Below are 12,815 nucleotides of genomic sequence, written 5' to 3'. Positions count from 1 at the left end.
ATGGATTCACTGGATTCAGGAAGTAGCATGCAGAAAGAGGTCATACGAGGTATTAACGATTCATTGGCGCCGCAGACAAGCAGGAGGTCCAATTAGTCCGTCGGATGTCTCCATGCCAAAAAAGTTGATCAAATGCAGTCCAGATTCCTTAGAAACAGGGAAACCAGCTTTTAATTTCGCCCCCAGGTAGGGATCTCGCATCAGATACCAAATTCATTATCAAGCTAAGCAGCCACTTTAATCACAGTACTCACACGGAAACTTGTTTTCCTCCAAAGACTCTTTCCACCCCTTGACCTAATTGCACCCTGGGCATTAGTGAGAGCGCCTATGTTTAAAAAAAATAAATAAATAAAAAATACATGGCTGTGTTTATAGATCAATAAATCAAGAGTAGTGCTTTTCGGCTTGTGCTGCGTCTAAATTACTGACGGATTAAGGTCCGTCCATCTCCTGCTCCAGCCTTCCATCACTTGTGAACATGCCTGGTTGAGGCAGCAGCTGAGCCCAGCCATGCAGGGCCTTAAAATTACTGAAGCATTTCTTATTTATCTTTTTTTTGTAACAGTGATAAGGATTTTGATTGCTCACAGTCAGTTATGCAATTAAATCTGATCTATGTTTGTGCAGCAAACTTTACCTGGGTTTTTCTAAGCATTCACAAAACCACTATAAGTCCATCTGTATGGACTTATAGTGGTTATAGGTACAGAAGCAGCTGGACTGCTGGTGTTATTAAGAAGGTCCGATCCGCTGCATCTGTATAGGACGACTTGTGTGTTTAGGCGGCAGCTCTGCGTGAAGACGCGCCCCGCTATTTTAGACGCGCCGTGTTGTCACTGATGTAGAGGTTGTCATGACGACTGGGCGGGGAGGGCCGGTGAGCCTTCCTCTCTCATCTTTTTTTTTTTTTTTCATCAGAGTTTCTCTCGACTATTTATAGACGCAGCATCCCTCGTGAAACTGACTCTTCTGACAAAGCACACATCAAAATCTTCCCTCGCAGTTACAGTTCTCTGTCGTCGACTTTATTCTTCATATTTATGCGTTATGTACATACACATGTACACTAATATAAAATCTGTGGGGCTACAAATGTAGCATAGAAATAGTTTTTTTTTTTAATATATAATAATTACAGTTATCAGGTGAGAACGAAAAAGAGGGGATGGAGTGAAAACAGAGGAATCAAAATGGGAAGAAGAAAAAAAAAAGTGTCAGCATGTAAGACACAGCTTGAGCAGAAATATTCGTTGGAAACTGCACTGATCAGGTTGGGGGAGTGAACAGATGGCAGATAAGAAGATTTAAAACGACTTGTTTTATGAATGCATGTTTTTTTTTAAGTGCAGAACATTCTGGACAACATTTCCTGTAAGTAACATTCTTTGTACTGTGAGGAAGAAGTGGGAGTCCAGGTGGGAATTAAACAACATTCGTTAGAAAATGGGTCAGGCTTGATAAAAGATGAACCCGAATGGAGATTTCCAACGCGTTATATCAATCCTCTTCTGTCTGAAACCAGTATGAATCGGAGACAAAATACAGGATAAAAATGGGTTGTACAAATGGCAGAAAATGTTTTTGGACCCATAAGAAGAACATCACTGTATGTCTAGAGAGGAAGTTACTGTTGAGCTCATTTGTCTCATAGAGTCCGCCTTGAAGGAGGCATAAATACATCAAAACTAGATGTCTGAAACTGTGGATACAGAAAGAAGAAGAAGAAAAAAAGGAATTGAGCAGGTAAAATTGAACAGAACATTAAAAGTAGTCTGACACTTTGGGAAAAATGCTCTCTGTGTAGGTGGGTATGTTCAAGTTTCTGGTCAATCTGAAGCCTAACGTCAGCTTATGTTCCTGTAAAGCCCTACTGTCACGTTTTCCTGCAGATTAAACAAAGCAAGATTCACTGAGAGTACGTGTTTGATCTTTTTCAATGGATAAGCTGTTGAAGAAGTACCGCAAAGAACCTGATGTGTCTTAGCATAAAATAATACAGTCAAATGCAAATGTTCTGCACCCAATCATAAAAAGGTTTTTACTGCAACCCTTATTTTTTTTTCCAAGTTGTGACTGAGATTTGAGATTTATATATATATTTTTTTTTTATCAGTAGCTGCCTCTATCTCACCTGGGTTTTGTAATGTTGATCAGTACATCCCTACATAAGACTCTCCGTTTAGGATTGCAGCAACTCTTTAAACTCTTTAAAGACACAATTTTGTCATAAGGTTTTTAAAATCTTCTTAATTTTGTCTTTTGAGTGATATTTTTTTTTACGAAGCATATTAAAAAGACAAGCCCAAATTCATTGGAATAATGCAAATAGATTTGGAGATATAAATGTTATTTGATAAAAAGTGCCGTTTGTTCACGAGTGTATCAAACTTTCAGTTTAAGTCATATATAAACTCAAAACCTTAGCTCGGTAGGTGATTTTTAGTGAAAGATCAGATATAGTTTGTTGCTCATGCCATGCCCTCCTTGTCAAGGGTAAGCCTGGCATCTGAGAAAATCTCCCACTATAACCATCATAGTAAAAGGGATCATACATTTCACATCTCTGGGTTCAGGATGAAAGATCTTGCCGTTTTTGGTTAAAATGATATTAGAGTTAAACCCACATCCCTCCAAACCAGCTTCAACCTTCATAACAGGAATATTTCTCCAGCAATGTAGTATTAGAACATAGTTGTGCAGATACACCTTCTGGGCGTGGCCTTCTGTAAACCACGCCCCCATTTGTGATAAATGGGCGTGGCTTAGCACGTGCATCTCTTAAAACCAGCATCCATCTTCAGTAATAGTTCTGGCAGTACAGTTGCATTAGAACAAAGTTATTTCAGGTAAACACACAGTTGTTTACTCATCGACTTGCCAATATTGGTTGCAGAACTTTTGCACTAGAAATAAATAATCCAGCTGCTTTTTACTGGGTTCTGATCCACGCGAGCAAATTTCCCAAACTGACAAACTAATCCGTAACCACAGCATCAGACTGTTGTGTTGGCTCGTAACACCCCACCCACCCCCACCCCGCAGTAGTCTGAAGGAACACGTTATTCAAGTGGTAGCAAGCAATAAAACTTAACAATAATATTAAAAAAAATAATAATAAAAATTATAATGCTAATCACAGAAAGCACAGCTCAGTACAGAAAAAAATTCTGCTTTCGTGTCATGCTTTATCAAAACATAGGTTTAAAATATGCATATTTGAAAATAGTCATGCATATCCACACATAAACGACGTCTATGCATAGATACACACATACGTATATATATATATATATATATATATATATATATATATATATATATATATATATATATATATATATATATATATATATATATAATATCTATGTAATCAAATCCTGTAAAAGATGTGAGACCATTTACAAAGAAGGGGAGAGGAAGGGGTTGCTTTAGGGTTTAGCAGCATGATGGGGGAACGAAGAGTCCGGAGGGGCTTCAGCAGGTCTGTCACTGATGGATGTGAGCGTCTCTGGACCACACCTCGCCTGCCTCGCCTCTCCGTTTGGGAGCCACCTCCCCCTCTCGGTCCCTCTCCCTGTCCCGCTCGTAGCTGTGGTGGTGGTTGTCACGCGCCGGGCGGTGGTGGTGGTGGGAGCGCTGCTTGTTTCGCTCGTTGTGGTCCTGCTCGCGCTCCTTTGAGCGGTGATGTCCCTGCCCGGCCTCGTCCGCTCCGCTGCGGTGATGGTGGTGGTGGTGATGGTGGTTGTGGTCCCGGTGGGGCAGCGGCTCGTAACGGTGCTGCCGCTGGGGGTGCCCCTCCCCTAATTCCTCCTCGTCGTCGTCGTCTTCTTCTTCTTCTTCTTCCTCGTCTTCTTCCTCGTCCTGGTGGCGGAGCGGAGCCCGCGGCTCGATGCGAGCAGAGTCCTTGCTCTCCCGACTCTCTCGGCTTTCGGGGGTCTCCGAGTCCAAAGTCTCCTGCCGAGAAAGGCCCCTGGCTCTGCCGCTGTGGTGGTGGTGGTGATGGTGGTTGTGGTGCTCAGTCCTGGTGGATGAAGACCTGTGGTGGATGTGCGGCGCTCTCTTGCCAGACTCTGTCCTTAGAGGTCCCTCCTCCTCATTGCTGTCCCCCTCAGCCTCAATGTCTGCCTGGTCCTGGCTCTGGTGGTGGTGGTGGTGGTGCTTGTGATGGTGATGATGCTGCTGGTTGTCTTCTTTGGACTCCTTCCTCTCCGCCGACGCCTTGTCCCCTTTCTGCTCAGTCCCGTTGCCCTGGAACCAGCGAGACATTATTAACGAGGGACGAAACAAACGAGAACGTCCACGAAAAACGTCACGGCAAACTCACAAAACGTTCCTCACCATAATCCGTTCGGCACACAGGCCGTTAACGTCATGCGCAGCTTCACCGCATTGACCATCACACAAGAGCACACAGGTGTTTGTCAAGTCCGGCCAAGGTTTCAAACTACACCGCACTCCTCAATTTCCACCCCGGTAGCACGACGTCGCCACACTTACCACATGAGCAAATATCAGCTCACTCCTGATCCTCATCGACATCGCCATTGTCCTCATTCTCTGTCTAATGTGTCCCAATGTGATGGCAGTGGGTGGAGAAAGAGTTCTAATAAACACTTTTTACAAGCTACTCTGAATACCCGTCAACAGGTAGAGGTACAGAAACATGTAGTTCACAGCGTCTGCAAAAGTATACGTGATTTAACTTTAACACATTTTGTTACTTTACAGCCACAAGCTTCAAGGTATTCCATTGGCGGTTCGTGTCAGGTCAACATAAGGAGTGCATGGTTTAGAAATGGAAGTAAATATGAGCTTTTTAACCCCCCCCCCCCCACCAAAAAAAAAAAAATAAAAATATCTAAAGTGTGTGGAATTTGTGTTCAGTCCTTAACGTGAGTACGAAATAGAGTAAAAAGTGTGTAATTTTATATCAGTGTAAATTCAGCCCCTGAAGGCCTCAGAGGTTTGAACGGACAGCATCACGAAGAGCAAGAAAAACAGCAGGTAGGTCAGGGAGAAAGTTGTAGAGGAGCCGGTTCACACGGCAGGATTTTAAAATAAGTCGGCCGATTTTCAAAGCCAGTGACGATAAAAGATCCAAGATAAAACGTTTGGTCGTACAGTGTCCTGTCAGACGGCAAGCTCAACACACCGCACACGCACAGATTTCGCTTAAGATCATTCAGATGTCAGACGGGAAATCTTACGAATCCTCTCAAGAGGTCAGAGTAGATAAACATGGACGACCAGGAAGAATAATAGCGATAGTCTGTGGACTAATTTGAATAGAGAAAGAAAACATGACAAAAAGAAAAAAGAAGACGAGACCAGGGGGGTTCTACGCTTGATGCAATATGATATGGAGGTGAGTTGTTTTGTTTTTTTCTCTCTGGGAATCCCTCGCCGTGCTTTCTGATTGGCTACACGTCACATTCAACTGGCTCTGTGCTCGTTTGTCTTCAGGAGACACCATAACACACGGTAGGATATCGGGCCAAGACAATCCAACATGTTGAATATCCCTGATTTGAGATTTGATGTTCTACCGAGCGGACCCGATCGCTCTTAACCCACCACACATGGTAGGATAATCTCTTAAGATTATTTTAAGAGACACGTTGATAGTCGGCGCCTCTCAGAAGGGGGAGATCGGGGCAAAAATCGAGTTTAAAATCCTGCCGTGTGAACCAGCCTTAAAGCAAAGTTCAGTAAAATGAAAAGCAATGCTCCAAGCTATTGTAAGGACAGTTAGGGGAAAAAAACACTAGAAAAGATTTAATGTAACTGAAATATTAGGCTTGTGTTTTTCTTCACAAACAGGGCCTATTTAGAAAAAAAAAAAATCGTAACCATAATTCAATAGTTGGAGATTCCGGTTCTGGGCCAACAAAACTTTTAGTTTTTTTCTTTATTTTATATTATGATTTAAAACATGTTTTTCCTTCCACTTCACAGTTATGTTGGTCTATCCCATCAAAACCCAGATAAATAAAATGAAATATGTAGTTGCAATGTGACAAAATGTGATGGTGTACAAATACACCATCAATACAATGAATATAGCAATACACTATAGACACAAAATGACATTCCATCAAGCCCCTTTTTATTACTCTGATAACACTTGTGATTGACTCTAGTTTCTTTTTCCCCGAAACGTCAATTCTGTGTAATGGTGGCGGACTCCTCTACGTTCGTACCTGCACGCCGGAGGCCGGTGCGGGCGCGTTGGGCAGGGCCGCTGCGGGTAGGTTCGTTAGCACTGGGTCTGGGGGGCTGGAGCTGGTGGGGTGAGTGCTCCTCCAGTAGGCTTCCAGGTAATCGGCCATGTGCTCACACGCGTCTTCCAGCTGGTTCTCATCGAGGATGATGTCAAACATCTCCTGGGAGAAGGAAAGACGGTCGCGGTTTAAGGAAACGAAGCAGACACAGGACTCGGATCAGGTCAGGAAATATCCGACCGTGTTGCGGAGGAATTGGCCGTTGGCACGTCGTGAGAAAAACGACGGACGAAAACAGGCACGCTTAAAAAACATGCGCTGATTTTCATGAATAGAGAATGTCAGAGCTAATGTTAAACAAACATCCCTCTGAACGACATATCCCAACTTTAGCGGTTAATTCTCAGGCAAGCCTTGAATGGCGATTCCCCGAGGACACCCAGAGCTATTTTGAATTAAATTAAGCCCGCTCTTTGGCAAGCCGGGGGTGCTCGCTTCACTTTCAAAAATAATAGCTAAGCAGATTAATGAGGAGTGGAAATAGAACTGGTGAGAATTAGAAAGCTTTCAGCAAAAGAAACCGCAGCGGGGGAAAAAAAAAACCCCAAAAAAACTTTAATTTAGGGCCAATAAAGCACCGAGCCGAAGGTAATTTAAAAGCCCTGTCCCATCAGAGATGATCTGGCTGCACTCACGGAAGGACACTGAGCCAACTTGTCGGCGGCCACCATCTGGACATTTAGGTGTTTGGCCTGAGACTTTCCCCTGGACTTGATGAGCCGCTGCAGCACCTGAAGGCAAATAAGGGCAGAAGACAAACTATTGTGTTAAATCGACACTTGGTGCGAGGAAACGCTACAGTACATTCCTGTTAATCCCCCAAAAAACGATGTTCTGGTGATGTTTGAGTCAGCATGAAAATCTTTACCAACTGGCTTAAAGGCTGCTGGATCGGACAATAAATTAGTAAAAAAAAATATAAAACAGCTAAAGCCCAGGGAAAAAGTTTCAAAGGATTTTAGGAATCCTAAATAAATACTGGTCAATACCACTTTAAAATATTAGAAAATCTAGCCGACTGGAAAAAGAAAAAGTACTGAAGAAGTTTGGTTTAGGTCAAAATATGATCATTTGTTTAATGGTTTTGGTGCATTGAAATAATAAAACATAATTTATTGGTTTGACTACTTCTCCCCTCACTGTTTATTGCCAAATTGAATTGTGCGTAATAAGCCATGAATTTCTCTTTAGGTAGGTATGCGGTGGCAGACAGGACAGAAATTAAAAGCAATTCGTTACATCTCTCTTTGAAAAGCATCCACAGATTTAAAGCTGCATCGTTTTTATCTTTAGCAGCGTCTTTTCTTTTTTTTTTCTTTTTGCATTACTCACACCCCTGTTTCCATCAATCTCTGATTCAAGAGGTCCTTCTTTTTTTTCTTCTTTTTTTTTTTTACACTTGCTGAAGGTCAGAGCGATGAATCAGTCCTCCCTTACATCTCTTTCCCGCATTTTGCCAGTCCCGCCTGACATGCTGGATTTAAGATTATAACCAGGGAGCGGAGAAGTTACGGGAAGAAAACACAAGCTGAGACACTCTGAGAGACGAGGAGGAGAGCAACGACCTGCAGAAAGATGCGATTGGGGCTGCTTTAGTCTCACCTTGGGGGAGGTGATCTTCACGTAGACGATGATGGGGGCGAGCGATGTCTTTCCCAGCTGAGACGGATGGTTGATGGTGTCGGCATCCAGAACCACCAGCTGCAACGTGCGGGCCAGTTCAAAAATACGCTCGATCTCACTTTGGACTTCGGCTGTAAGGATAAGATTTATTTAAATTTTTTTTATCAGGACTGTGGGGAAACGTTGCTTTATGACTGCTTTTTGGTTGAGGGTTGTGCAATAAGTGAAACGTGAGTTTTAAAACATGAGGACCTGGGGGGTGGTTGGGGTTCTGTTAGAAACTAAGAGCTGCAAAAACGGATCTAAAAATAAGTAAAATGTTCTTAAAGTTAGTGTATTTATCCTTGATTTGAGCAGGTAAATAAGACTATCTGCCAATGGAACGAGTATTTTTACCCCTAAAATAAGATAATTAGACATCCTGCACTTGAAATAAGATGATGGAGATGAATTGTTCCTATTTTAAGTGCAAAAATCTTATTCCATTGGCAAATCATCTTATTCACCTGCTCAAATCAAGGACAAATACACTGATTTTAAGAACATTTGAGTTATTTTTAGATCAGTTTTTGCAGTAAAGGAACTTTCATTTACTTTTTATTTCAAAGTTCCTCACTTTTTCAAGTTTTCAGGACCTTTTGAGCCATTTTGAATTCATTATTGTCTGATGTTTCCAAAAACTACAAACCGGGGAGACAAATGGAGACGGTGGAATGAGCAGATGGATGGAAGGATGATTGGACGGACAGATGGATAGATGAAAGCAATAATGAATGGACATATGCACACAACAGGAATTTGTAATATTTGCAGTCCTTTATTGCTTTTTTCCCATGCATACCTAAACTGGAAATATTTAACTCAAATCTCATGCTTCTTCTTTGCTTTTCCAGGCCAGAAGAATATTTGAATGAGTTCAAACTTTTAAGAACCAGCCTCATTGGCTAATGCTACACATTACAGGATGCAAACGACTCTGACATTTGAGATTTAAGCCGACTGCAAAGCAAGGAGTAAAGGTTCAAAACCACCAGCAGCAACCAGGTTTGAAGTAAAAACACGAGAAAAAGGGTCTAATCCAACTGTAGGAACCACAGCTCCTTCAAAGTGTGATTATCCTGACAAAATAAAACAAAAAAAAGCAGAAAAGTAATTCCACTCGTTCTCAATAACTCTTTTACCCAAATAGATTTTTTAATCTTCCAGTGATTTTCTTTTAAGCCATCTTATTATATTCAATTATTTCATAAAGAGAGGGATATTTTTGCTGGGGAAACGACTCAATAGGACTCAATAGATCTCATGTGGGACTCATTAAATATAAAGTAAACACAAGCATTTGCTTTAAGTATCCGTTCTGTCATGTTCAGTTCAGAAACCCATTAGAGGCGCTTAAAAAAAAAAAAAAAAAAAAAAACAACTACAAGAAAATGGCCAAATCATCATCAAACGGTGTGGCGACTCTCTTAATTGACAAGATCTTTAAAAACGCTTGATATAATAACATGTTTTGCCTCCATTATTCACTTTGGCCAGGGTTCCAAGTGCTGCTGTAGCTGCTGGCTGATGCTTCTGCTGATAAATAGCCGAGATTAGCCTCCGTTGCCTCCATTTCGCTCAGGAATCCCTTTCATTCTAATCACATCTAAACTCTAATCAACCTCAGTCATATCAGAGCAGCTGTGGAGCTCGTTATCGTAACTTCGTGCTCAAGCTTTCATTCCCCAACAAAGGGGGGGGGGCAGCAGAGAGCTTTTGGGAGTAATTGTTCCTGTTGTCAAGAGTTGCTATAATTGTTTCCTTCCGTCTCTGCGTCAACTTTTCTCCTTAAGCACATTATGAATCAGGGAACCCAGATGTTCCCAGGCTGATTTAGAGCAAACCTACCCAGGTTGGAGCGGGTGTTGGAGCGCTCGATGATGGCGTGCTTGCTGGGGTTGTTCAGGACCGAGCGTTTGGCGAGCGAGATGTCCGCCGTGACACGGGTGATTGAAATTCTGAAAAAAAAAAAAAAAAAAACAAGATTGAAACACAGGTTTCAAATTTCCGACTTGTGCTCGAACGCGTTCTATGAACCAACACTTCAAGCCTCGCTGCATTTAATCTAAAGCACAGAAATAAAGCGTTCTGGCATGTGTTACGCAATAATATGGGGATAAAACACCAATAATCTGGGAATTGTCTTTTCCAAACAGTGCAGAGAGATTTATCTGTGCTGACATCCTCTCTTTGATTAGCAGCATCAGGGCCAGTGGCATAGAAATGGTCAGGCTAATGAGAAAGGCTCTGGAGATGATTGTGCAAAGAAGGATTCTTCATAAAACGAAGAACATTACAGACAACCCTGAGCGTCATCTTCATCAAACTGTTGTTTTCAGTCAGAGGCTTCTCCTGACACACCTCTACCGGAGATCCTTCCTGCCTGCAGCCATCAGCCTCTACAACAAACCTGAATAGTATGAGTTATGAGAACATTTAATTTCCTTTTAGGATCAATAAAGATTTTTTTTTTTTAGGTAAAGAAACAACAGTTAGAGATTGTAAAATACCCAAAAGCTCCATTTCAGACTCTATTGGTCTGTTTGTAGGGGTTGCAAGGTCAAAGCCTATAATTTCTCAGAAGAATATGAAAGCATGACTCAAGAAAGCAAAGTTGCCCCCCCCCCTACTTCTTTTTCAATCTTTACAAAATCCTGAGGTAGAACCCTAAAAGAGCTGTGTAGAAATGAATGTCTGCAAAACTCCATTAAACTGAAACAATGTTGTAAAGAAACAAAGGAAAACTTGCCTCATAATGATCCCATATTTATTCTTATTTGCTGCTTCGAGCACCAATCCAATCCCATCATGTTCAGTTATAGTGAAAATAACGCAGATTCCTGTTTTAGTCATTTCTGAGATACTTTTTGGCTCACATTAAAGCAAACAAGACGGCTAAAAAGCAGAACAGATGATCAAGGAACTACTCTGTGTTTGATTTGGGCAGAAAAAAAAAAAAAGTTTAATTCCTCAGATAGTTTTTATACCAGTTGAAGACTCAATGGATGCCCAGTAAAGCAAAGTGTGCCTTACAAGGAGATCGCAACATGTGATAAATACTGGAAACCTTCTGCAGGATTTGTGACCTTAAACCTTTTTTCTATACAACTGTCCACACTAAATTCCTCAAACTGACTTGTGTTTGGATCATGTTTATTATTTTAGCGCATTCAAGGTAATGAAATAGTAGTAGAATGGGGCACCTGTGATGTTTTTTTTTTGTTTTTGTTTTTTGTGATCACGTGTGAAACACTCCCACATTTCACATTTGAAACATGCTTGGACAAGGTTTTCAGGTATTTTACCCAGAAGTCAATTTGCACATGTGAAATGTTACAATATGTAGCTTACGCATGTGAAACGTGTGAAAAAAATGTTTAAAGTCAGAGGATTTTACACACTTTTCATACATAGTAACATGTACTAACATTTCCCATGTGGAAAGTAACAGAATTTTCAAATGGGTAGAAGAAAAAAAAACAAGGAAGAATGCTTCACATGTCAAAAGTTTTTACAACGCAACAGGTTCCACATGTGAAACTCGCTGCAAAATGTGCCGCGCCAATGCGTTTTTATGCTCGTTTCACATTCTACTCTACAACAAAGGTTCCACGTGTTAAAACAACTGAGCATATGTTCCAACCGTTAAACGGCTATTAAACGTTTCACGCGTCACTACACAACATTGTCTCCAAATGTAAAGCTTGTGGACATTTTTCCCACATGGTTTTATATTTGTTTCACTTTCTAACCACATAATACAATTTCCACATATCAAACGCCTGTGGAAATTGGTTTCAAGCTTTTACACGTTTTTTTTTTTTACGTCAATAAACAATTGCCACAGGTGAAACACGTACAGAAACATTGCACGCGTGTTTCACATGTTACTATAATCTAATTTGCGTATGCGTGGTAGTGGTCTTGTAATCGGCAGCTGAGAGTTTAAATCCAGCTGGTGACTTATACGAGCATCCAGTTATTCTATACTTCGCAGATGGGCGTCACTTATAATCTCACGTAGAAAACTTTACTTGTGTTCCTCATGTACTGGAGGTTTTGAGAAGTAAAATCCTGTCGACTTAGCAAGGCCGCCGCTATTTTGTCTGAGGGTGATTCTTCTGACACGTGTTGCATTCAAACACAGTCCACATGAGCAACGGATTACGGTGAGAAGATGTTTTCTGTTTTGAAGGAAAACAGTGGGGGAAAAAAACTAGAAAGCAAAGATGGCAGGCCAAATGGCATCCTATCATTATCCGATTACAGTCAAGTGAGCGGCGCTCTTCGCTGCCGCCGACAGCACGAGTTAAGCTCAAGTAACTTCATTGCTTCAGCGCTGAGTAAGAAGAGTCCTGCTCTGCTCCAGGGCTCACTATGGCCTATTAAGGACATGAAGAGGGCCTATTTAAAGCAGCAGCACACATCTCCAGGCCAAACAAACTTGTTACACACTCCCTTCTCTAACCTCTGGGGACGGATAAATACCGGCCTATAGACAGGGAGAGAGGAAGTGAATCCAGGAAGGAAGCGGGATAAGATACATGTGTTGTTTTTTTTTTTTTATATAAGTTGAGGGAACTCACCTTCCCTCAAATCTGTGTTTCAGGAAGTCAAACAGTGCTTTTTGCATCATGTCCGTCACCTGTTGACAAGGGATTCACAAGAGAAGGCGACTGAAGACGACGGTTGTCTCACAATGATCAGACAAAAGGAGTTTTAAATGCAAAAAAGCTTCGCCGCACCTCGTAGCCCTTCAGTGACGGTCCAACCAGAACCACGGGTCGCATGGAAGGCACAACGTCGTACGGGGGAATGTGCTCCGTCTTTTAAGACAAGCGGAAGGAAGGGAAAAAAAGTTTTTACACA

At 41.6% G+C, this 12,815-nt stretch overlaps 1 protein-coding gene across 1 annotated transcript in view; it reads right to left on the bottom strand.

Annotated features, from left to right (window-relative positions):
• Nucleotides 1-553: 553 nt before the first annotated feature.
• cacnb2a (calcium channel, voltage-dependent, beta 2a) overlaps nt 554-12,815 on the bottom strand; it is a gene marked incomplete in the record, with an annotated part of 79,240 nt that continues 66,978 nt past the window's right edge. Inside the window, 7 exon segments of the mRNA XM_036124878.1 lie at nt 554-4,251; nt 6,204-6,386; nt 6,920-7,015; nt 7,887-8,038; nt 9,795-9,904; nt 12,533-12,591; nt 12,692-12,772. Of these exon segments, the coding sequence (XP_035980771.1) occupies nt 3,490-4,251; nt 6,204-6,386; nt 6,920-7,015; nt 7,887-8,038; nt 9,795-9,904; nt 12,533-12,591; nt 12,692-12,772 (1,443 nt within the window).

This window comes from Fundulus heteroclitus, chromosome 21, assembly GCF_011125445.2.
Source record: "Fundulus heteroclitus isolate FHET01 chromosome 21, MU-UCD_Fhet_4.1, whole genome shotgun sequence".
NCBI lineage: Eukaryota > Metazoa > Chordata > Actinopteri > Cyprinodontiformes > Fundulidae > Fundulus > Fundulus heteroclitus.
Note: the sequence above shows the minus strand (reverse complement) of the source record. Positions and strands in the feature narration are given on the sequence as shown.